Genomic DNA, 25,143 nt, shown 5'->3' with positions numbered 1-25,143 from the left:
AGGAAAACATCACTCAGGCTATCCTCACAGCTGATCTCATGAATACAGTGTGTGAACACAGTGTCTGTCTCTCTCGTTCTCTCTGTCTCTCTCTCTCACACACAACTGAACTCACTCGGATGAAGTGCTACTCCTAATTCTTTATACAGACCGGTGTCAGAAGCCAGTCCCAGATACTGTATACAGGAAAAAAAGGAATCTATTAATGATGAGGGGGCCTTCTAACCAAGGTCATCTGCCGCCTGCTGACATCCTAATCTGTGAAGATTGTCACCGTAAGATTTGGATTTGGACATTTGCTGTTGTAGTATTGTGTTATTCCAAGTGACAAGTGAGTCTGCTTGGAAACTGCAAGCCTGAGCTTTGTAACCAGCAGCTTACCTGCTCTGTAAACATCCCTAATCATAAAATGTTTTTGACCATCAATAGTAGCACTGCTGCAGCAATTTGTAACAGGCTGATGAAGATGTGATGTGCAGAATGTGCATACCGTTTTGTGTTGCTTCCTCAAGTATCACAATGTTTATTGATTTTAACACACTTGGAAAAAACTGTTCCAGAGTAGTGCTTCGGGCTATATAAAATGTGAAATAAATGATCATCTTTAGGTTACCTAGTAAGCCATTCTGTCTGCGAGTAGTGTGAGCTGGCAGTTGTGACTTGTTCTGGTTGGTCAATGCTGGTCTTTGGCGTTGCTTTACTGAAACGTGTTCCCATTTTTGCAGACTCTTCATTGCATGAGGGTTGTTGACCGCTAGACGAGAAGCAACCCCTGCAGTGACCAGAGGCATTAACATTGTTTCCTTTCCACTTCTCAAAGATCCAGGAAGTAAGAGGGCAGAGCACCCTCACAAAGTGACCAGTGATTTGCAACTCTGTGAAGGCGTGGTGGCCAAACTGTGGCGTATCATTTCTCACAGTGTGTGCTGCAATAGTGACACTTGTTCTGCAGTGTGACATCTCATACACCGCATGGGAAATTCCCCTATGTCCTTCACACATATACCCCCAGCCCCTTTTAAGCAAATGTCACTAATTGCTTTTGCCATCAAATTGTTCCTTATATGTCCCTCACATATTCAATAAGGCTCTCAGAAGTATGTATCAAATGTTTAAGGTGCAACAATAAGGCCTTTCATTTGTACTTCCTGGCTGTCTAGTGTAGGTATGAGAAAAAAATAATATAAAGCAAAATGTAGCACTTTATCTAACCTGGGCTGGTGTATAATCCCAGGAAGAGCGTCAGGCGGATATTTGCCCCTCTTTTCTTACTGGAATTTGTACATGGAAAATTGAATAATTTGAAGTTATTACACCTTCTGAACTACTCCTTTTGCTGTAGGCAATTCAAATGAAAGCAAAATAGGATTTTTAGCTGTAGTTACAATGGGAGGGCACTACTCATAGAGGAAGGCTAATGATTGAGAGGGAATGGAGTGTAAAATCATCTAAGAGCGGGTAGAAAAGCACCATAATGATGCTAATATTCCAGTGTCGATTAATTTTGTAAGTGCAGTATGGGGTTTTCCTTCTACTGTTGTGCTATTATAATAATTTTTTGATTTGAACACTTTCCTTCCATCCTCTAGGCACTATCACAGCATGGACGAGTTTAGCCACTACGACCTGCTTGATGCAACAACGGGTAGGAAGGTCGCTGAAGGACATAAGGCCAGTTTCTGCCTAGAGGATACTACCTGTGACTTTGGAAATATGAAACGTTACGCCTGCACATCACACACCCAGGTAAGTGGCTTGCAAGTCATATAGCCTAGAGAGAGGTCTGCATGTCACACACTAAGGTAAGAGGCTCCTCCTCTGATGATTTATTGTCCAGGCAAATGGTATTCAAGTGATATATTTAGTATTGTAGTACTTTGGCCATTGCACCTATATAAAGAGCATGCACATCACACATTCAAACAGGAGACCTACACATCACATTTGGGCAAAGGTCCTGAAGAGGAGAAGCATGCCATGCTTCAAGTTCATGGTGCTGATTATCACAAATTGGATACGGTGCCTTCAAATATCATCCTCTGTGAAGGAATTGTTGAATTTCCAGGTAATAGGTACGCACTTTTCACCCCCTGTTGGAATGGAAAAGTCCTCTGCATGGTAATGGATGTGTACCCCTGTTGTGAGTGCTCAACTGTATTGTTGTTTGGAACCCTATTTCTGTTTTTTTAGACATAGGCAAACACAGATCATGTGTGTATCCCATCACATAGACCTGCCTCACGGATTGCGGTATTGTTGGACTGGGAGGAGCACCCAAATCACTACCTCATAGTGGTGGAAGGCTCCTGCCTTCACCTACAAGGTATACATTTGAGATGTAGTGCTGTGTAGTGTATGCACAGTAGAAGCATGTGCTGGGTGTATGAGTGCTTGTGAGAAGTGCAATACATGAATGGTGTAGTGTTGTGCAGCGCACACATGGTAATTAGGTGCCGGCAGTGTGTGTGTGTGTTTGCATATAGCACATCATGGTGCAATACAGAAAGGCTACCCTACTGAGCAGTGCGCACTGAATGAATGTGTAGGCTGAATGTATGTCTGCCTGGGGTGGCACAATGCATGGGGGTGACAGTACTTGAAAGTATGTGCGATGTGTATGCAAGCTGAGTGCCACTATACTTGCAATGGAACATTACATAGAGGACCCTGGGTTCCAGTTTGGGAAGCACTGGCCTGCTTGATGAAGACATGAAGAGTAGAGGAGTCCCCCACCCCCACCCCGTCCACCTCCCTCGACCAACTGATCCTGTGAGCTGGGTGGGACACACTGGAGGAAGGGAGAGAGATAATCCCCTGTACACTTCGAAAGGGTGCTCTATTGTACAGTGAGAAATCATAAGCAAATGTCCTGGACACACCTCAGGGAGGAAATGGGGGTATCATAAAGAATTGGGCTGGGAGCCTGGGATTGCCTTGTGATGCACATATCACTGTGTATGACTTACAGGTGTGAACTCTAGTAACTCCCAGTGCCTCTGTTATGGGACTGTCAGCTTCAGAGTCTTTCCTACTGTGACAGACAGCCTTTCAAGAGAAATAAGAGAGAGAGAAGTGTACACTTCAAAAGAAGCAGAACCCCAACACAAAACTCCAAAGACCCAGACCCTAAATAACATTTGGTGTCTGGAAATTGACTATTAAAAGGGGAGGTAGCGACCCCCAAATTTGTCATCTGCCAAGCAGCCAGATTGGCTGTCTGAGGAGGGGGAGCTCTGAAAAACTTTTGCTTGTGACCAGGATAGGGGGCCAAGGCCTGCTAGTCTCCCTGGAGGGTGAGGGGACATCACCCAGAGAAACCAAGAGCACCTACTCTGGAACCTCAAGCACCAGTGCCTGCCTGCTTGCCAAGACTAGAAGAATGTTTGAGGGAGCAAGATCTAGTGGGAAACCCAGCTGAATGGGCTCCCGGTGTGAGGAGATGGCTGCAGCATCGATCTGGTTATGGCCCTGTGCAGATGCCAGAGAGTGACCCCCATATGGTAGTAGGGGTCTGCAGTGAAGGCAGCCATGAGCGGAGTGCCTTGCGGGACAAGGGCAGCTGTGTGGCACCTGTTGTGGCCACCCTGTATGCCAGGAATGCCTGCTGTGAAAGTTATTCTGGATTGGAAGGGCCATAGCCTGTGCGGAGCCTAGCAGCGACTCCGTATACCAGATGGGACCACCGTAGTATGGATTACTGTGTAGTGAGGGCCAGCACCCTGGCTGGTTGAGTTACTTCAACCCTGTATGCCAAGAGGGGCTGCCAATACTTAAGTGGGTGCGAGGATGAGGCCGACACCTGAGAATTCTGAGCCGTAACTGGTGGGATCACCACAAAGCAACAAAGATTGAGCAGGAACTGCCCCTGTGAAACTAAGCATTTCTGCATTACCGAGATCCCAGTCGGGAGCACAGGAAACCAATTCCCCCCACCCCCGTTTGGGGAGCGCAAGACTTAGCTTGCAGTAGGAGCAAAGAGCACCTTGATCACTGCTGAAGTCAGCTGTGTATGCTCAGGAGAGGGCCGCATGCAGCCAAGTCCTTGCAAAGGACTGAAGCAGTGTGAATGCCCATGGTGTCATTGCACACCTCCTCGCAGCGGGTAGGACTGGTTACAGGACTATCAGTCCCCCGGGGAACTCACTGCTGTGGGTGTTCTGGCTCCAAGACACTTTTGACTGTTTTATGAAGAGTCAAAGCGGTCATCAGGGAATGAGGAATAACCCCTACCATTTTACACAGTGTGGGTTGGAGAGGGATTTGCTAGTGAAAAACTAGAGCCCTGACCTCATGGGGAAATCTGTTATAGTCTATACATGTCATAATATTGGTTTGAATGTGTAGACTTAGAAATAAAATACTTCTTTTTACTATAAAATTCAGTATTTGACTGGACATTTATTTTATTGACATTGCTGTGCACTCTTTGAGTTATAAGTCATGTTCACTGACCTGTATTCACACTTTCCCCAACAGAACCTTGGACTGCTCGAACCTAGCTACCACTAACAGTAACATGCAGAAGTAGTACTTGGTCCAGTGGCTCCAGATCCATAGTAGGTTGGGCCCTGGGACATCAGGAGTAAAAGGCCTCACCCTGAACAGTTGGGCCCAGACACCCCTGCATTCCCTTTGCTCCCTCTGAAATGTGTTTTGACTCCCAATATAAATAACCTGCATAGCATACACCCAGATAAAGGTCCTTTAGAACACACACTTCTGTATATGATCTCCGCATACGTCATTCTGGTAATTGGTCTTCCCAGTATTGTAACTGGTCAGCTAATGAGACTACCCACACCACTCAGATATATCAGTATGTTCAGGTTACCACTGCTGCTGTCATGATGGGATTATTGAAATTCTATTTTGAAAGCCCATTTGGCATATCGTGTGTATGAAGGAAGTCCATCGATGCTTATAAGTAATGGAATGATGGGCTCTGTGTGTCTGTGTTTGAGTCTTTACCATGGTTCGCAACTTGCAACCCTTCTGTAAAGTGTGTGGTATCAGCATAAATATCAGGCGAAAACGTGCTTCCTATCCTCTGAACTCAGTGAATCAGTGGTACTAACAGGATATTGTACGGTTCCACATATTTACGAATAAACAAAATGAATTCTCAAACAAAGCCTGTTGTCCCTGGAAGGATGCAATGTAAATTATCATATAATTGACTGATTTAACAGATTAAAGCCTTGCCAGTAATACCATTTAGATACAGTTAATACAGCTTGGAGAACCAAGCAGCTGTTCCAAGCAGGCATAGCATCATGCCAGTAATTAAATCCAGAGTATCAACCAGGCCACAAACCTGAACACTTGTGTCTCTTAACATCAGTCCCATACTCAAATTCAATGAAATTAAGGACAGGCTGTTGATGAGTGGTAAAATAATAAACTGACAGCCAAGTTTTATTGTAACACAAAAGGGGTGCACCCTGACTAATGGCAATGCAAAGGCCTGGTGTTTCCAGAAAAATATAAAACTCAGGAGAATGCCTCTTCTACGTTAAATACATTTATTAATGATGTAACCCCTTACTTAACATTTTAAATTATAAAATTCAAAAAGAAGATTGACAAACGAGTATTTTTGAATTATCCATTACTTTAATTTATATGTGGAAAAAAGTGCAATTAGCAGCCAAATAACATCTATGTATCCCGTTAGGGTGGAGCGATCACCCCCGCCACACACTCCTTTAAAAAACATAAGCACAAAAACAATGTAGACAAAATTTAAAACCCTATAACAAAGGAAGCCAGCTCCAGGGCCAAAGGATAGAGTGTGGAGGATGTCAAGCCGTCTTGATGTTTCAAAATGAGGATCTATTGTCTTCCTTCATCCCAATACAGAACTGCCCTATGGAGCTCGTACTCTGGCGACATTTCGGTCCCCTTCTAGTAATGTTTAGAGTACAATAGTTATAGGGTACTACAATAAAATACAATCTCACATTCTACAAAAATCTCCTCTCCCAAGACAGTGCAGCTTTGATACTTCAGGCAAACACTGTACCATATCTCATTTCAATTGAATACATCACAGCCTGCTAATGTTACGCATAATAATTTATGACATCTAAATTATTGCTGCATATAAAATTAGAACCCTGGTTAAATAGATACTGGGGAACTAATGTAACTTGATGTAGGAAGCACTGTCAGATAAAAGTAACAATGAAAAGGAGGTGATGAAAGACCTCTTAATTAGATGTGAAATTTCTTTTGTTATTATGCGTAACGTTAGCGTACTGTGATGTATTTGAAATGTCGACGGAGTATGAGCTCCATAGGGCGGTACCACATCAGCAGGAAGGAAAACACTGGATCCTCATTTTCAAACATCAAGAGGGCCTGCCTTTCTCCAAAATTCCATTTGACCCTGGTGCTTGCTTTCTTTGCTGTGTGGTTTAAAATTTTGTTAATGTTTTTTGGTTTTGCTTTTTAGAAGGAAGGTGTGATTGGGTTTGATCACTCCGCCCTTAAGGGGCTACATATAGTGTATCTGTATGGTGGCTGCACTTTTTTCGTTATATAAATTAAAGTAAGGGATAATTGAAAAATACTTTGTCACTCCCCTTACTGAACTTTGTATTGCAAAATATTAAGTAAGGGTTTAAATTATTAATGGATGTATTTAATGTACTTGGGTTATTCTCCTGCGTTAGATAAGTTTTGTTGTAAAACAACATTTTAATTTAGCTAACGATCAGTAGATGAACATTATTTGACATTGATAAATGCACTATTTAAAAGGCTAACTTGACAGATGCCTTAATTTTTGTACTAATCTATGTATGCATTTCTCTATGTAGGATATATATTATTAACCTAGCTACAAAGCAACAGAGTGCTATACCAAGCTGGGGATAGTGTGCGGAGTACATAAGGTCAAGATAAGGGACGGGATACAGGTCAGAACAAAGGGCCCTTACCAGCTTTGGTGTGTCTTCCACAGGAATATTTGTGGATATAGCATCTGGTTTCCTTTGCTGATCACCAATGGTGACCTGTAGATGCATTCATGTTCTCATGTGGCTACCTCTTCAATTTGTCTGCGACTTGGCATTCAAACTAGACCTATGTATTTGAAGCAATGACTTCAGTTTTCTGTTTGCTGTAGTTACTACTTAGCACTGGTGGCTTCCTGGGACACTATGTGCCCCTCCCCCCCCCTCCAAGGTGCCTTGCTCTGACCAATTCCTTTTCAGACAGATCACACACATAACTGCAGAGAATTAAAAACGACTTCACTAAACCAGACATATGTTAGAGCTTCAAGGTCCTTGCCGTACTATTCGTCTAGGCATGTTAACACATGGGTGTATGGAATGTAGACATTTTATCACCCTACCTTTCCTCTGCAGGCTAAGATATATTCACAGGCACAAGGTCCTAATAGGAGACAACTTTCAACTTTTCATTTTCTTCTCTCTCAGGGATTGAGCCCCGGCTGCTATGACACGTACAATGCTGACATTGACTGCCAATGGATCGATATCACTGATGTCCAGCCTGGAAACTACATCCTGAAGGTACGGGAGTCAGCTCTGTTCTGCTGTTGTGTCCACGACTACCTGAGAATTATAATTTCTACTCTTGATTCAGTGACTGATGTTGCCAGCCAGAGTGGGACTGGCCTTTATGGCAGCCTTGCAGTGCCAGATGGCCTGGTGAGACAGGTTAGTGTGTTGGTCAGGTTTTGGCCGTTTGTGACCTTGTTTTAAGGTCAGGTGGACCGGTGTTTAGTGTTGATTTCCCTGATACTACCACAAACATTGCCTGCAACAAGTGCAAATGCATTCAGACTAATATACCTTGCTAAACACTTAAACAGTGTCTCTTTACAAGTTCAAAACTGCCCTGATTTGCAAATGTGGACCACTTTTTATCTATCTGATTCACTAATGGAGAACATTTTTGTTCTGATGCTCGGGCTTATTTTCTGTCCCAGTCAGACCCTGTTGGCAGCCCTGCACACCACAGTGATGATAGGCATCAAGCTGCAAGCTGCAATTGCACAGTAACGTTCTTCCTGAAGCATTTGTTTGCGATTGTATCTTTTTTGTTTTCAGTTGGCATTTTCATTTAACTAGTAAAATTTCCCTTTCCTTTTCGCTGGCTGTGTCTACTCCAATCTTAACATCACATATGCTGCCACTTGGACCAGCTAAAAGCATGCAAACTTGTAAATGTATCACCAAGCCTCCTTCAATCATACCCAGTTCTATTCAATATTTATACAAACCACATTCTGGATGTACTGAGAAACCAAAACCACCTCTGTCACTCATATGCAGATGACACACATTACAATTGCCAATCACAGAAACAGAAAAGCAATTCAAAACATCAAAACGTTTTTAAAGCTATAGATGCCTGGTGGACAAAAGCAGCCTGAAAGTATGCGGATCTATGATTTAAAAAAAAGCCTTGTTTCGATCGGGCCTCATCTGCAAAAAAAATCCATCCTTAATTTGTCCCCTTCCCATCTTAATTGGAGAAAAGGCACCCATACAAATTAAGCTTAATAACTCAAAAGAGCCCTCCGGGGCATGGATCTTAGTCTGAATACCCAACTGGGATCCATACTGAAATCCACATTCTTCCAAAAGACCCTACCATTCATCTGATCTAAAAATCGCCCCAGCTACAGCGGTCAGCGCTCTAGTTAGCTTGTGTCTTCACTACAACAGCACACTTTACGGTGGCCTATATGCTTCTATTGGAATAACAACCTGGGCCACATGTACAGTACACATGAAAACTGACTTGATTTTTTGTTCAATAATGGCATCACTATCAAGGCAATGAGGAAATGGGCATACATTTTTTTAAACTATCACTTCAAATGAATGTCACTCAATGCGTTGATACAATCAAGTCTCAAGTCTGCATTGCTGTATGCCAAAATGGTTCTAAACTGTTCCTGCATTATCGCACATCTGCATCTATAGATGCTATATGGTATTGATTAGGTCTGGGTGAAATTTTAATAACGGTGCATACATTTGAATAATTTCTGTGATTCTGTGTTACTCTTGTGACGACAAATTAAACAATTATGCCCTCTCGCATAATTGGAAGTAATATGGGACAAAAATCTTACTGCAGGGGCACAGGAACAACGAACTAAGAATGCGTTAGTCACTGCTGGCTGCTGCTGTTCGTGTTCTGTTGCATTTACCACTATTTTCTTAGCACAAAATGCATCCTTGTGGTCTATATTAGATGCAAGGGTGTAATTTGTGCTAAAAAAGAAAATGCTGGATTATGCTCCTCATTTAATTAAATGTAATTATGCATAATTTAGCTGTAATTCTGCGCAATTACACTGGAGAAAATTACTATGTTATGCACACACCTAGTATTGACAATGTAAATGGGTACATTTTCAATAGGATTTGTGTAGCATATGTTTTCAGTAGTAGAGTTTCTCATTTGTATTTGCTAGAGATTTTCAAATCACTTTGAGGTAACGTACTCCATGTCAAATGTGTCACTTCCTGTAACTGCACAGAGCCAAAGATCTTGCAATGTTACTTCCTGTGGCATCATGGGGGTGTCAAAGGTCCTATGATGTAATTTCGTGTTATATCACAAGGTCAGAGGTCTTGTGATGTCACTACCTGCAACTTCATCTAAGATCGAACGGCTGGTGATGTCACTTGCGCTACTCCTGGCAGTCTTGTAAATCGATGTCCAGGCGTACTTGTAACCAGTTACCCCCATGCATGTGCTATTGTTTCCCTGTAAATTGAATAAACACATTCATCCAATTTGATTTTCAGAAATAATTGTCTGCCATGGTAGTAACTGACCACCAAGAATATCAGGATTACTTCAAACAGCAAGAGGTGAGGGATAGATATTCTGAGATTCCCTCACTCCTCAAATGTACAGTAATTTGAATTAGAGTCATCCAGACAGGGATATATGCTGCATAAGAAAGTACATGAGTTTATGGTACAGCAAATTTTGATGTTATTTTTTCTGTCTTTCTCAGGTGGTTGTGAACCCCAAGTACATTGTGCTCGAGTCAGACTTCACCAACAACGTGGTGCGGTGCAACATCCACTACACTGGTCGATTTGTGTCCACCACGAACTGCCGAATAGCACAGTAAGAGACTGAGCGGGTTTGATCCACTTTTTTTGTTTTTTAAATGTAGGGCGGACGGTGGTTGATGCGCAGTGAGACTGGGATGTTGGCGAGAATACATCATTAAGGATATGTTTTTGCTTTGATACTACTATCACTTCTGATTTTCACTCCTGATTGTTGTTTACAACAACAGTTTTCTTTAGATTTTCTTTTGTGGTCAACGGCGGGCAATCAAAGAAAAGAGTGGATAGAATACAACAATCACTTAATCGCGCTCTAAGAAAATTCTAATGCTGAAGGATAACTGACTACCAACAATGCATCCACCTTCCTATAGACACACTTTTGGAAGTTAACTTATGTTATGTAATGTTATGTTATGTTATGTTACAGTGTGCAGTAGTTCACAGAATTGAGAAACTTGGTTTGGATCATTGGTACACCTGAGATGCCTTTATTCCCATTATTTTGTCATTGCCTCCACTAACATACTCAAGGAAATGTTTCCCCTCCCTCCTCTACTGGCTGAGATGTTTCTTGTTATAAACCTGGTCATCTTTGTTGAGGTTCACCCATATGATAGAAAACTCTCAGCTGCTCTTTCCTAGTATGCACTGTCTCAGGTTTTCTTGTAGACTGATAATCCCACTTCCACTGGTCACATTTCTTATTAGGTGTGTGGTAATCAGACCATTCACGAGGAACACAAATGAAAAGTAAGTGTGGTTTTATTGAGCCACGTCCCATTCTCAAAAAATAGGATTTATCAGAAGACATCACGATCCTCACAAGCTCCCAAGGACTTGTTCTGTCCAGCATCAATGTTGGAAATCAAGTGAATCTTCAAATACTAGAAGTAATGAAGGTTGCTTGTTGCCATCTTGAGGGTTCTTGCTTGTCATCCAGATGGTCATTGATGCTAGCTTCTGAAGTCAAACAAGAGGATATTTTTTGTGACTCTATGAAGAAGAACCACAATCCTACATTATTCAGCCTGCTGCTTTCAGATTTGTCAGATAAAGGTGTTCTCACTTATCTCACTATTCTACAGGGACCAACTGAACTTGTAAAATTCTAGAGAAGTCTTTCACAGTTTCTGCTTCATTGTTTGCAGGAGATCAAAAAGTAGTTTTCCATACCCATGTATGTGAAAACGTTCAGCTGTGTGAACACATATGCCTGCCAATAATTAACATCATCAAAGAGCAGAGAGCTTGGAGGGGAGCATGCAGTGTTGCATTACTCTCCTATTAAACCTCAGTGCAATCCGGGTCTTTTTAATAAGAGAACTTAGTCACCCTACATTAATATCTCTCATTCGCAGACAGATAGTCTTACTTCTTGGAGGCGAATGTTGGGACTGTGAGAAGTTGGCCTGGCATATGCTGTCTCCTAGTTATAGGGGACAACTTGCACCAGTCCAATTTGACTCTTATTGATGATAGGTTTAAGACAACCTTAAAAGAAAGCTATCCTAGTGGTAGCTGTGGAGAGCAGCCTTCAGGCTAAGTCTTGAAGGAGTGTTAAGTTTATTGTTTTACCATAATAACCTCTTGAATAACCAAATGAAAGAGTAGCCCACACAGGTATATATATAAAATATATGTATTTATTCTAGAGAGAATCCCACAGTCTCTTTATGAGGCTAGTGGCAAAGTTACAATTCAAACCAGCATTTATAAACACAATAAATAGCACTGGAATCACAGGGCCCCGGGGGGGGACCAAACCATATATTAAAAAAGTGGTATAAGAACCACGACAATTCTACAGACAATGCCTAGGGCATTTAGGATCGCTGGCCCCTTAAGAATCCACCCCAGGTTATGAGGAAGGGGACCCACGGGAGGCGCGTGCAGTGGAAATAGCTGCTATCGGGATCTCTATTAAAGCCTATGGAGAATGTCGCGGTTTGATTTACACAGATTAAAGACACTTCTAGCAGGAGTTCAAAGTTAAAACTTTAGAGTTAAGCTTTTGAGGAGCCCACTACCACGAGAGTACCGAGGTACCACTGTTACCTGCCCCAGGGAAGCCGGGTGCATAGGTCGTTTTCGATGTCGCGGGCTAATTTTCAATGGGAAAATGTTCAAAAGTGCTGATAGCCAAAAGCATCGATGATGCCGTGAAGATTGAAGTTGTAGAAGTTGAAGAGAAGAACCTGAAAGCAAAGGGGACAGAGTCTGGGTCACGGCACAGTGACCAGGGAGCTCAAAGGAGCTTGGATCTGCAGCCACGGGCTCCGGTAGGCTTCAAGAAAGGCCAGCTTCTGGAGGGCGACTGTCCCACGTCGGATGATGGTCGCTGCGGTGTTAGTGTCCGGATTGGATCCACTAAGCCTTGGTAACGGCAACCCACGCAAGATGAACAGATCAGCTACTGGTGCAGACCCACGAGGTCTGTGAGAGGTCTCCTTTGGAGAGACTGTAGAGCAGGCCTGGAGCAACCAGGAGAACTCTTAGATGTCGAGATTGTCCTCCGCTCGGGCCCACAAGTCGGGAGATAAGGGACCGCGGAAGGCAGCAACATGGAGTGCTTAAAAGGGAGCCCACGGGCCACCGGGGGGGGGGCTAGGGCACTGATCTTTGGCACAAATGCTGCTTGGTGGTTGGCTCAATAATGGGCCAAAGCACAACTTCCCCACTGGTCAGGGTCGTGTGCTATGCAAGAGGTGGCCGGTGTCCTAGGGTATTGGGAATCTCGGCACCCACGCGGTCCACGGTGCTCAGGTTCACTGTGCACACTCACTGGCCTCTGGGATGCTGAGGAAACCCACCTCAAGGGTGCTGGAAGTCGTCGAAGTCCGTAGGAGCAGCGAGGTTCCAACCGGGTCACTTGCAGTGTTTCAGGTGCCTGCCAAGCAGGGGGGTAACTCCTTTACCCCAAGGGAGATTTCTTCCGTCAGCTGGGCAGCAGCAAGTCGAAGGTCAAGACTGTAAAGTTCAAGATTAATCTGAGGCTCTGGGGCCACGTTATTCACCTTTATCCCCAAGATTAGGGGAGTGTCCAGAGTAGTGTTCACCAATGAGTGGTGAGGCGGGAAAGGGTGGCTACACCCTCTCCCCTTTGTGTGTTTCCCGCATGAGCGAAGGGCAGGATGCCCCTGAACCGGTTCCAAGCGGTGTATGCAGAATGCAGGCACTGTAGCTGCCTACGTGCAACCCTGAAAGGACATTTGGTGCACCCACCCTGTTCCAATCCACATTATCCTGTCTGGGGAGATGCTAGCACCTCCCTGCCACAGGAGCCCTATTGTCCAGCTGGCGAGGCTGGGGTTTTCCCCAGCAACAGCCAGCCAGAGTCGTGTGGGTGGCGGGTAGTAGCCATTTTGTACTACGTGTGCACTTTTAAATTGGTGTCTAAATTCTGCCGCTTTTCCCATATCGCCCCTCTAGCAGGGGGGGAATCGTACCCTCATGCCCATGGCTGGACTGGGGGTATGATTCCTACATGTTTGACACCAAACATGATATGGTTCTGTGTAGCCATTCTCAAGTTATCGTGTTATCGCGATAGACTTATAATGCGGTTAAGAGTATATGGTATGGCTACACTACAAACAACCCAGCAATGATTTTACGAAGGTTGCAGAGAGGCCCTACTCATGTAGGGGTCCCCCCTCACACATACCTCAGCACCCTGCCTTGTAGGATTAGCAAGGCCTGCTATAGGAGTGACCTATGAGAGTATATGTGTTGTAATGGGGTGGGATATAGGGTACCTATATCCCTGTAAGGGGTGCTAGCACCACCTTACCCAGACTACAGTAGTGGTCTGGTGGTGTCAGTTTGTATGGCTGTCCCAGGGTGGCACAATAAGTGCTGCAGCCCTGGTAGGCCTACTGAGGGACCCATGCCCTGGGTACCTAGGGTACCATCTACAAGGGACTGTCAGGGCATCCTCAGCATCCAATTGGTTTGTACCTAGGGTACTTCACATTAGTTTTAGGGAGAAAGCAGATAGGCTGGGGTCCTGGATAGCAGGATCCCAGCCAGACTAGTCAAAAACCACTCAAATACCAGGCAAAAAGTTGGGGTCAACCATTAGTCAGATTCCACCTTCCTACATACCCCCCCCCCCCCTCAAACGAAAGGAGATAAGGCTAACCTTGTCCAGATAAGCCTTTATTTCCTGAGTGGCCATATAAGGAAGAACCTGCACTAGCATGGTTGCTCCCTGTCTCATGGTCCACTTGGGAAATCCTACCCCAAGGGGTTCTAGAGTTTCTCCAAAGTCTAGGGGAATTACCTGTATTGGTTTTTGGTACAGAGGTGGGCTGGTGGGGTGTCTGAGTCTGGAAGTGAGGCCCTATTTGGGGTGGTCTCAACCTCCTCAGGTCACTGGTCACCATGGAAGCCTTTCTGCCGATGACTGTGTCATATCTGGCCCTAAGGGTCAACCTCTGCTGCCTACAGCTGGGGGTTGGGTCCCTCTGGTTGGAATAGTGGAGGGCACTGGAATGTTTGGGGCAAAATTGGGGCAAAATTAGGATTTGTCTCAATTTAGTAGTCCTAACTTTAGACTTAGGACTACTAAATTGAGAAAAATCCTAATTTTAAGACCTTCGGTATTCACAGAAGGCATTTAGGAGTCCTAAAGTTAGGAGTCCTAACTATACTACTACTAAACTGAGAAAAATCCAAATTTTAAGACTTTCGGTATTCACAGAAGGCATTTAGGAGTCCTAAAGTTAGGACTCCTAACTTCTGTGAATACCGAAATGAGTAAGTGCCTTCTGTGAATACCAAAATGAGTAAGTGCCGTCTGTGAATACCAAAATGGTAGTAAGTTTAGGATTTTGTCTTAAGTTAGTTCTGTGAATCGGGCCCATTGTATTCTAAGCTTGAATTTATATGTACCTTTGGTACCAAGTGGCTTTCACTTTAGAAATTCAATTTGTTATCTGGTAAAACAATGGCAAGCTTGAATCCCATCGCTGCACACCAATGTGAGAAGTTGGCCTGGCATATGGTGTCTCCTAGTTATAGGGGACACCTTGCACCAGTCCAATTCGACTCTTATTGATGATAGGTTTAAGACAACCTTTAAAGAAAGCTATCCTAGTGGTAGCTGTGGAGAGCAGCCTTCAGGCTAAGTCTTGAAGTAGTGTTAAGCTTATTGTTTTACCATAATAACCTCTTGAATAACCAAATGAAAGAGTAGCCCACACATGTATATATATAAAATATATGTATTTATTCTAGAGAGAATCCCACAGTCTCTTTATGAGGCTAGTGGCAAAGTTACAATTCAAACCAGCATTTATAAACACAATAAATAGCACTGGAATCACAGGGCCCCAGGGGGGGACCAAACCATATATTAAAAAAGTGGTATAAGAACCACGACAATTCTACAGACAATGCCTAGGGCATTTAGGATCGCTGGCCCCTTAAGAATCCACCCCAGGTTATGAGGAAGGGGACCCACGGGAGGCGCGTGCAGTGGAAATAGCTGCTATCGGGATCTCTATTAAAGCCTATGGAGAATGTTGCGGTTTGATTTACACAGATTAAAGACACTTCTAGCAGGAGTTCAAAGTTAAAACTTTAGAGTTAAGCTTTTGAGGAGCCCACTACCACGAGAGTACCGAGGTACCACTGTTACCTGCCCCAGGGAAGCCGGGTGCATAGGTCGTTTTCGATGTCACGGGCTAATTTTCAATGGGAAAATGTTCAAAAGTGCTGCTAGCCAAAAGCGTCGATGATGCCGTGAAGATTGAAGTTGTAGAAGTTGAAGAGAAGAACCTGAAAGCAGAGGGGACAGAGTCTGGGTCACGGCACAGTGACCAGGGAACTCAAAGGAAAGAGCCCTTCAATGTCGGGTGCTTCAAGTGGGAAGAGGAGTAGTTTGGATCTGCAGCCACGGGCTCCGGGAGGCTTCAAGGAAGGCCAGCTTCTGGAGGGCGACTGTCCCACGTTGGATGAGGGTCGCTGCGGTGCTAGTGTCCGGATTGGATCCACTAAGCCTTGGCAACCGCAACCCATGCAAGATGAACAAATCAGCTACTGGTGCAAACCCACGAGGTCTGTGAGAGGTCTCCTTTGGGGAGACTATAGAGCAGGCCTGGAGCAACCAGGAGAACTCTTAGAAGTCGAGATTGTCCTCCGCTCGGGCCCACAAGTCGAGAGACAAGGGACCGCGGAAGGCAGCAAAATGGAGTGCGTAAAAGGGAGCCCACGGGCCTCCGGAGGGGGCTAGGGCGCTGAACTTTGGCACAAATGCTGCTTGGTGGTTGGCTCAATAATGGGCCAAAGCACAACTTCCCCACTGGTCAGGGTCGTGTGCTATGCAAGAGGTGGCCGGTGTCCTGGGGTATTGGGAATCTCGGCACCCACGCGGTCCACGGTGCTCAGGTTCACTGTGCACACTCACTGGCCTCTGGGATGCTTAGAAAACCCACCTCAAGGGTGCTGGAAGTCGTCGAAGTCCGTAGGAGCAGCGAGGTTCCAACCGGGTCACTTGCAGTGTTTCAGGTGCCTGCCAAGCAGGGGGGTAACTCCTTTACCCCAAGGGAGATTTCTTCCGTCAGCTGGGCAGCAGCAAGTCGAAGGTCAAGACTGTAAAGTTCAAGATTAATCTGAGGCTCTGGGGCCACGTTATTCACCTTTATCCCCAAGATTAGGGGAGTGTCCAGAGTAGTGTTCACCAATGAGTGGTGAGGTGGGAAAGGGTGGCTACACCCTCTCCCCTTTGTGTGTTTCCCGCATGAGCGAAGGGCAGGATGCCCCTGAACCGGTTCCAAGCGGTGTATGCAGAATGCAGGCGCTGTAGCTGCCTACGTGCAACCCTGAAAGGACATTTGGTGCACCCACCCTGTTCCAATCCACATTATCCTGTCTGGGGAGATGCTAGCACCTCCCTGCCACAGGAGCCCTATTGTCCAGCTGGCGAGGCTGGGGTTTTCCCCAGCAACAGCCAGCCAGAGTCGTGTGGGTGGCGGGTAGTAGCCATTTTGTACTACGTGTGCACTTTTAAATTGGTGTCTAAATTCTGCCGCTTTTCCCATATCGCCCCTCTAGCAGGGGGGAATCGTACCCTCATGCCCATGGCTGGACTGGGGGTATGATTCCTACATGTTTGACACCAAACATGATATGGTTCTGTGTAGCCATTCTCAAGTTATCGTGTTATCGCGATAGACTTATAATGCGGTTAAGAGTATATGGTATGGCTACACTACAAACAACCCAGCAATGATTTTACGAAGGTTGCAGAGAGGCCCTACTCATGTAGGGGTCCCCCCTCACACATACCTCAGCACCCTGCCTTGTAGGATTAGCAAGGCCTGCTATAGGAGTGACCTATGAGAGTATATGTGTTGTAATGGGGTGGGATATAGGGTACCTATATCCCTGTAAGGGGTGCTAGCACCACCTTACCCAGACTACAGTAGTGGTCTGGTGGTGTCAGTTTGTATGGCTGTCCCAGGGTGGCACAATAAGTGCTGCAGCCCTGGTAGGCCTACTGAGGGACCCATGCCCTGGGTACCTAGGGTACCATCTACAAGGGACTGTCAGGGCATCCTCAGCATCCAATTGGTTTGTACCTAGGGTACTTCACATTAGTTTTAGGGAGAAAGCAGATAGGCTGGGGTCCTGGATAGCAGGATCCCAGCCAGACTAGTCAAAAACCACTCAAATACCAGGCAAAAAGTTGGGGGCAACCATTAGTCAGATTCCACCTTCCTACATACCCCCCCCCCCACCCCCCCCCCTCAAACGAAAGGAGATAAGGCTAACCTTGTCCAGATAAGCCTTTATTTCCTGAGTGGCCATATAAGGAAGAACCTGCACTAGCATGGTTGCTCCCTGTCTCATGGTCCACTTGGGAAATCCTACCCCAAGGGGTTCTAGAGTTTCTCCAAAGTCTAGGGGAATTACCTGTATTGGTTTTTGGTACAGAGGTGGGCTGGTGGGGTGTCTGAGTCTGGAAGTGAGGCCCTATTTGGGGTGGTCTCAACCTCCTCAGGTCACTGGTCACCATGGAAGCCTTTCTGCCGATGACTGTGTCATATCTGGCCCTAAGGGTCAACCTCTGCTGCCTACAGCTGGGGGTTGGGTCCCTCTGGTTGGAATAGTGGAGGGCACTGGAATGTTTGGGGCAAAATTGGGGCAAAATTAGGATTTGTCTCAATTTAATAGTCCTAAATTTAGATTTAGGACTACTAAATTGAGAAAAATCCTAATTTTAAGACTTTCGGTATTCACAGAAGGCATTTAGGAGTCCTAAAGTTAGGAGTCCTAACTATACTACTACTAAACTGAGAAAAATCCAAATTTTAAGACTTTCGGTATTCACAGAAGGCATTTAGGAGTCCTAAAGTTAGGACTCCTAACTTCTGTGAATACCGAAATGAGTAAGTGCCTTCTGTGAATACCAAAATGAGTAAGTGCCTTCTGTGAATACCAAAATGGTAGTAAGTTTAGGATTTTGTCTTAAGTTAGTTCTGTGAATCGGGCCCATTGTATTCTAAGCTTGAATTTATATGTACCTTTGGTACCAAGTGGCTTTCACTTTAGAAATTCAATTTGTTATCTGGTAAAACAATGGCAAGCTTGAATCCCATCGCTGCACACCAATGTGAGAAGTTGGCCTGGCATATGGTGTCTCCTAGTTATAGGGGACACCTTGCACCAGTCCAATTCGACTCTTATTGATGATAGGTTTAAGACAACCTTTAAAGAAAGCTATCCTAGTGGTAGCTGTGGAGAGCAGCCTTCAGGCTAAGTCTTGAAGTAGTGTTAAGCTTATTGTTTTACCATAATAACCTCTTGAATAACCAAATGAAAGAGTAGCCCACACATGTATATATATAAAATATATGTATTTATTCTAGAGAGAATCCCACAGTCTCTTTATGAGGCTAGTGGCAAAGTTACAATTCAAACCAGCATTTATAAACACAATAAATAGCACTGGAATCACAGGGCCCCAGGGGGGGACCAAACCATATATTAAAAAAGTGGTATAAGAACCACGACAATTCTACAGACAATGCCTAGGGCATTTAGGATCGCTGGCCCCTTAAGAATCCACCCCAGGTTATGAGGAAGGGGACCCACGGGAGGCGCGTGCAGTGGAAATAGCTGCTATCGGGATCTCTATTAAAGCCGATGGAGAATGTTGCGGTTTGATTTACACAGATTAAAGACACTTCTAGCAGGAGTTCAAAGTTAAAACTTTAGAGTTAAGCTTTTGAGGAGCCCACTACCACGAGAGTACCGAGGTACCACTGTTACCTGCCCCAGGGAAGCCGGGTGCATAGGTCGTTTTCGATGTCGCGGGCTAATTTTCAATGGGAAAATGTTCAAAAGTGCTGCTAGCCAAAAGCGTCGATGATGCCGTGAAGATTGAAGTTGTAGAAGTTGAAGAGAAGAACCTGAAAGCAGAGGGGACAGAGTCTGGGTCACGGCACAGTGACCAGGGAGCTCAAAGGAAAGAGCCCTTCAATGTCGGGTGCTTCAAGTGGGAAGAGGAGTAGTTTGGATCTGCAGCCACGGGCTCCGGGAGGCTTCAAGGAAGGCCAGCTTCTGGAGGGCGACTGTCCCACGTTGGATGAGGGTCGCTGCGGTGCTAGTGTCCGGATTGGATCCACTAAGCCTTGGCAACCGCAACCCATGCAAGATGAACAAATCAGCTACTGGTGCAGACCCACGAGGTCTGTGAGAGGTCTCCTTTGGGGAGACTATAGAGCAGGCCTGGAGCAACCAGGAGAACTCTTAGAAGTCGAGATTGTCCTCCGCTCGGGCCCACAAGTCGAGAGACAAGGGACCGCGGAAGGCAGCAAAATGGAGTGCGTAAAAGGGAGCCCACGGGCCTCCGGAGGGGGCTAGGGCGCTGAACTTTGGCACAAATGCTGCTTGGTGGGTGGCTCAATAATGGGCCAAAGCACAACTTCCCCACTGGTCAGGGTCGTGTGCTATGCAAGAGGTGGCTGGTGTCCTGGGGTATTGGGAATCTCGGCACCCACGCGGTCCACGGTGCTCAGGTTCACTGTGCACACTCACTGGCCTCTGGGATGCTTAGAAAACCCACCTCAAGGGTGCTGGAAGTCGTCGAAGTCCGTAGGAGCAGCGAGGTTCCAACCGGGTCACTTGCAGTGTTTCAGATGCCTGCCAAGCAGGGGGGTAACTCCTTTAACCCAAGGGAGATTTCTTACGTCAGCTGGGCAGCAGCAAGTCGAAGGTCAAGACTGTAAAGTTCAAGATTAATCTGAGGCTCTGGGGCCACGTTATTCACCTTTATCCCCAAGATTAGGGGAGTGTCCAGAGTAGTGTCCACCAATGAGTGGTGAGGCGGGAAAGGGTGGCTACACCCTCTCCCCTTTGTGTGTTTCCCGCATGGGCGAGGGGCAGGATGCCCCTGAACCGGTTCCAAGCGGTGTATGCAGAATGCAGGCGCTGTAGCTGCCTACGTGCAACTCTGAAAGGACATTTGGTGCACCCACCCTGTTCCAATCCACATTATCCTGTCTAGGGAGATGCTAGCACCTCCCTGCCACAGGAGCCCTATTGTCCAGCTGGCGAGGCTGGGGTTTTCCCCAGCAACAGCCAGCCAGCGTCGTGTGGGTGGCGGGTAGTAGCCATTTTGTACTACATGTGCACTTTTAAATTGGTGTCTAAATTCTGCCGCTTTTCCCATATCGCCCCTCTAGCAGGGGGTAATTGTACCCTCATGCCCATGGCTGGACTGGGGGTATGATTCCTACATGTTTGACACCAAACATGATATGGTTCTGTGTAGCCATTCTCAAGTTATCGCGTTATCGCGATAGACTTATAATGCGGTTAAGAGTATATGGTATGGCTACACTACAAACAACCCAGCAATGATTTTACGAAGGTTGCAGAGGGGCCCTACTCATGTAGGGGTCCCCCCTCACACATACCTCAGCACCCTGCCTTGTAGGATTAGCAAGGCCTGCTATAGGGGTGACCTATGAGAGTATATGTGTTGTAATGGGGTGGGATATAGGGTACCTATATCCCTGTAAGGGGTGCTAGCACCACCTTACCAAGACTACAGTAGTGGTCTGGTGGTGTCAGGTTGTATGGCTGTCCCAGGGTGGCACAATAAGTGCTGCAGCCCTGGTAGGCCTACTGAGGGACCCATGCCCTGGGTACCTAGGGTACCATCTACAAGGGACTGTCAGGACATCCTCAGCATCCAATTGGTTTGTACCTAGGGTACTTCACATTAGTTTTAGGGAGAAAGCAGATAGGCTGGGGTCCTGGATAGCAGGATCCCAGCCAGACTAGTCAAAAACCACTCAAATACCAGGCAAAAAGTTGGGGGCAACCATTAGTCAGATTCCACCTTCCTACAAAGACCAATAGAATAAAATTCTGTGAAGGGTTGTACACTATCCCGCTGTCTTGCATCACTCACTTCTCTACCTCTGTAACATTTCCTGTGCCCCCATCAGCTGCTTCAGCAGAGGTTAACTAATTCCAACATGGGCAGAAGAACTTTAGACACTGTGCTCTATGGCACAGCCCTCTGTGACAAGCAAAACACCCCAGAACACCCACACTTTGTTTGATGATCTGCTGCAGGGCACAGGACCCTAGGATATCCTGTTTCAGGACCCAATATCCGGGACACTGTTCAGCCACAATTAAGACCCTCGGACACTGTGCTCCCAGATTTTTTGGCCTGTGGTGTAAAAACTTAGAGTACCCTACTTCAGAACCCAATACACGGGGGGCTCTTCATCAATGAGTAAGACCCTAGCATATGGTAATTCCGGTCACGGAGGCTTAGGGTGCTTTGATCCAGGCCATCATACCCGCTTTAGGCACAAGTCTCTAGGAGTTTGGGCCAAAGGCAGGGTACTCTACTCTGAAACATGACCAGAGGAACTTGTAAAGTAAAACATAAGAACATATTGTGCTCTGGGGCACTACGAGAATGTTGGCCACTGAACGTAGAGTGCAAGATACTAGAAAATTCTACACCAGTGTACAAAGCCTAAAACCTTTTGCACCTATGTCAAAGCCCCTAGAACACTCTTTAAATGGCACTATATTCTAGGACTGCCTCTAAAGCACAAAGATGCTAAGACTCTCTGTGCCGCAACATAATCCCATGGAATACTTTACATCAGGATATATGACTTTAAAATAAGTTGCATCTGCGACCAAGATACTATGACACTCTCAGCAAGGGCATAGGAATCTGCTCCAGATCATCACACATAGGATACTTAGCTCAAGGGCACAGTATTCTAGGACATTTGGGCTCACGCAGTGACATCCAAGGTCTCTTTGCACCAGAGGACGTAAACATTGTAAAACAATTCCTGTGCATGGGACCCTACGAAAATTCTATTCCAGAGCATGAGACTAAATGTACACTACTCCTGTAGAGAAAATCATAAACAGTGTACACCAGGAACAAGATGCTTAGGCACACTAAATCAGTGAGCAAGTTTGAATTTAATAAAGACCTAGAATGCTCTACTGTAGAGCACTAGGTCACAGGAGAAGTTGTTTCTGTATACAGAAGTCAGTGTGGCTTAATGCCTCAGGACACGCTGTTTCAGGGTACAGAACCCTGTGCTGCGGAGGCCTAGGGAAATTCACCCTAGGATACAAGACCCTATAACAACCTGTTACAGACCAAAGACCCCTAGGACAATAGTTTTATGCAGAAACCTTAAACTCTAATCTGGGGCACAAGACCCTAGAACACTGCCTTATGGAAGATCTAATTCAAGCTGCCATGGGTCCGATTCCACTCAAAGGGCTTTACCCATTTTGTGTCTATGGGAAAATGTGTTCATACATATGGCCTTTAGTCACTTGTCTATGAACTCGCTTTGTCTGTTGATATTTCATTCAGAGCGCCAGCCAGAGTCTGCCTTCACATTTCTAAGCCTCAACCCAAGTCTGTGCTATGCTTGGCTTAGGGTGACTCTCTGGCACTTGAAACGTGGCACCCACTCCCTCGTCTAAGCTTTCTGGACTATGTAAGCCAAAGATAAACATTCATTATCTCCCTAATTTCCCCTTCCTAACAAACTGATAATGAGTGTGTGTCTTTTGCAGAAGTGCATTGTCAGCCTGGTGTGCTTGACCTGACAGGCTGTAGTCAAACTAGAAGTGTAAAGTACACAACCAGACAGGATCCTCGTTCACTTTATACCTTTTTCTCTTGCAGGTCTTGATCTCAGTGAGTGCAAGAAAGAGCATAGCTGTATTCACAAGACCACAGCACACTGCCCAACCTTCTGTGGACCAAGGACACTCAATACTGCCTATCTCCTATGGGCCTGAGGACCACTCTCTACAGCCAATCTCTCTGCGAACTAAGACCCACTTCATCCTGCCCTTCTCGCTGTAGCCTGAAGACCACTCCATCCTGCCAGTCTCGCTGTGGCCTGAAGACCGCGCCATCCTTTCCATGTCACTTTGACGACTGCTCCATCCTGCCCATCTCTCTGGGAGCTGAGGATCACTCCATCCTGCCCCATTTTCTGGAGCCTGAGGGCCACTCCTTCCTGCCTATCTCTCTGGTGCTGAGAACTACTCCATCTTGCCCATCTTCCTGTGGCCTGAGGACCACCCCAGTCTGCCCATCTCTCTGCAAACCGAGGACCACTGTTTCTTACCCATTTCTCTTCGGCCTGAAGACCACCTCATTATCCCCATCCCTCTGCGGCTTGATGACCACTAAATCCTGCCATCTCTCTGCAGCCTGATGCCCATCCATCCTGTCCACTTCTATGCAGCCTGAAGACCACACCACTCTACTCATCTCTCTTCTGCTAAAGGCCATTCCTGCCTATCTCTGGAGCGGAGGACTATCCATCCTGTGCCTTTTCTCTGCGTCCGGAAGACCACCACATTCTGCCCGGGCTGAGGACTGCTCACCCCTGCTTAGCTCTCTGGGGCCTGGAGATCACTCCATCATGGCCATCTCTCTGGTGACTGAAGGGCACAAGTTTGCAGGTTCAGAAGATGGGGCTTCTCTGACCTCCCTCCCCTGAGACCTTCTGCTGAGGGGACCAGACTACTTCAAGCTAGGATACTGTTTAAAGTAATATAGGGTCTATTCAACTTGAATGGTTTGTGTTAATATTTGTGTATTTACCTTTTCGCTAAAAATTTTCATGTCGATTTCTGTTGTATTGATCATTTTGGTTGAATAAAATGATTGGTTCTATACATCCAAAAAAGCACAAATGACCTAATTCAACACTACAGAGACTCTATGCCTTGCAGACACACGCGGGCGTGAATAGAAACGTATTCACTAAGCATTAAGCAAACACTGGAAGCACTTCCACTAAAACATGCCCTTGCACTTTTCAAAGTTAGGGTTAGCCGGACACATTCATGGAAACTGTCCTAAAATTGAATGCAACATGAAAGCAAAAGTGCTTACTAGTATATCCGAAAGCACTTTAAGAATGCATACGAGTAATATGTAAGGTAAAGTGCTGGGAAAGCATGTAGATGGGCTCAAGATAATCCAGGCAGTGTCCAAAGGTACTTTAGAGACATAAGTGCATCACCGTTCCTACAAACTGTTCCCCTGCGCACGTTATAGGCACCGAGAGAGGTGCATCAGCCTTCATACAATGTGCTCAGAAACACTTTAAAGGCAGCCACATCACTAAAAGAACCGAGAGCGGTTCATCAATCACCTTTATTAAAATCTGCGCGCCAATGCACATCGCAAGCATTAAGATACCTCACACTTCACACAAACTTCCCCTAAGCACTTTACAGGTACTGACATCGTCGCATCGTACAAGTGGCGTCCTACAGCACTTAACAAGCTCTGATGCATGTGCATCACCTATCATACAAAGAACTTTATAAACTGCCAGGTAGCACACTTTTCAGACAAAATGTATTCTAAAGCACTTCTAAACCACAGAGACAAATGATTCACCTTTTATGTTAAATGTATTTCTTAACATACATGTTAAATGTATTTCGAAGAACTTTAGAAGCACTTAGATAGATGTGTTAACATTTATACAAAATCTTTCTTACAAAATAAATACCTCAGCCACATAAA

General features: G+C 45.6%; 1 protein-coding gene across 1 annotated transcript in view; it reads left to right on the top strand.

Moving 5' to 3' along the window:
* Window positions 1-24,292, top strand: part of LOXL1 (lysyl oxidase like 1) — a 177,774-nt gene extending 153,482 nt beyond the window's left edge. Inside the window, exons 4-7 of the mRNA XM_085643899.1 lie at window positions 1,590-1,746; window positions 7,446-7,541; window positions 10,013-10,128; window positions 23,275-24,292. Of these exons, the coding sequence (XP_085500025.1) occupies window positions 1,590-1,746; window positions 7,446-7,541; window positions 10,013-10,128; window positions 23,275-23,281 (376 nt within the window). The 3' untranslated portion in view covers window positions 23,282-24,292. The remainder of the gene's footprint in view (window positions 1-1,589; window positions 1,747-7,445; window positions 7,542-10,012; window positions 10,129-23,274) is intronic.
* The last annotated feature ends 851 nt before the right edge of the window (window positions 24,293-25,143 follow it).

This window comes from Triturus cristatus, chromosome 3_1, assembly GCF_964204655.1.
Source record: "Triturus cristatus chromosome 3_1, aTriCri1.1, whole genome shotgun sequence".
Taxonomy (NCBI): domain Eukaryota; kingdom Metazoa; phylum Chordata; class Amphibia; order Caudata; family Salamandridae; genus Triturus; species Triturus cristatus.
Note: the sequence above shows the minus strand (reverse complement) of the source record. Positions and strands in the feature narration are given on the sequence as shown.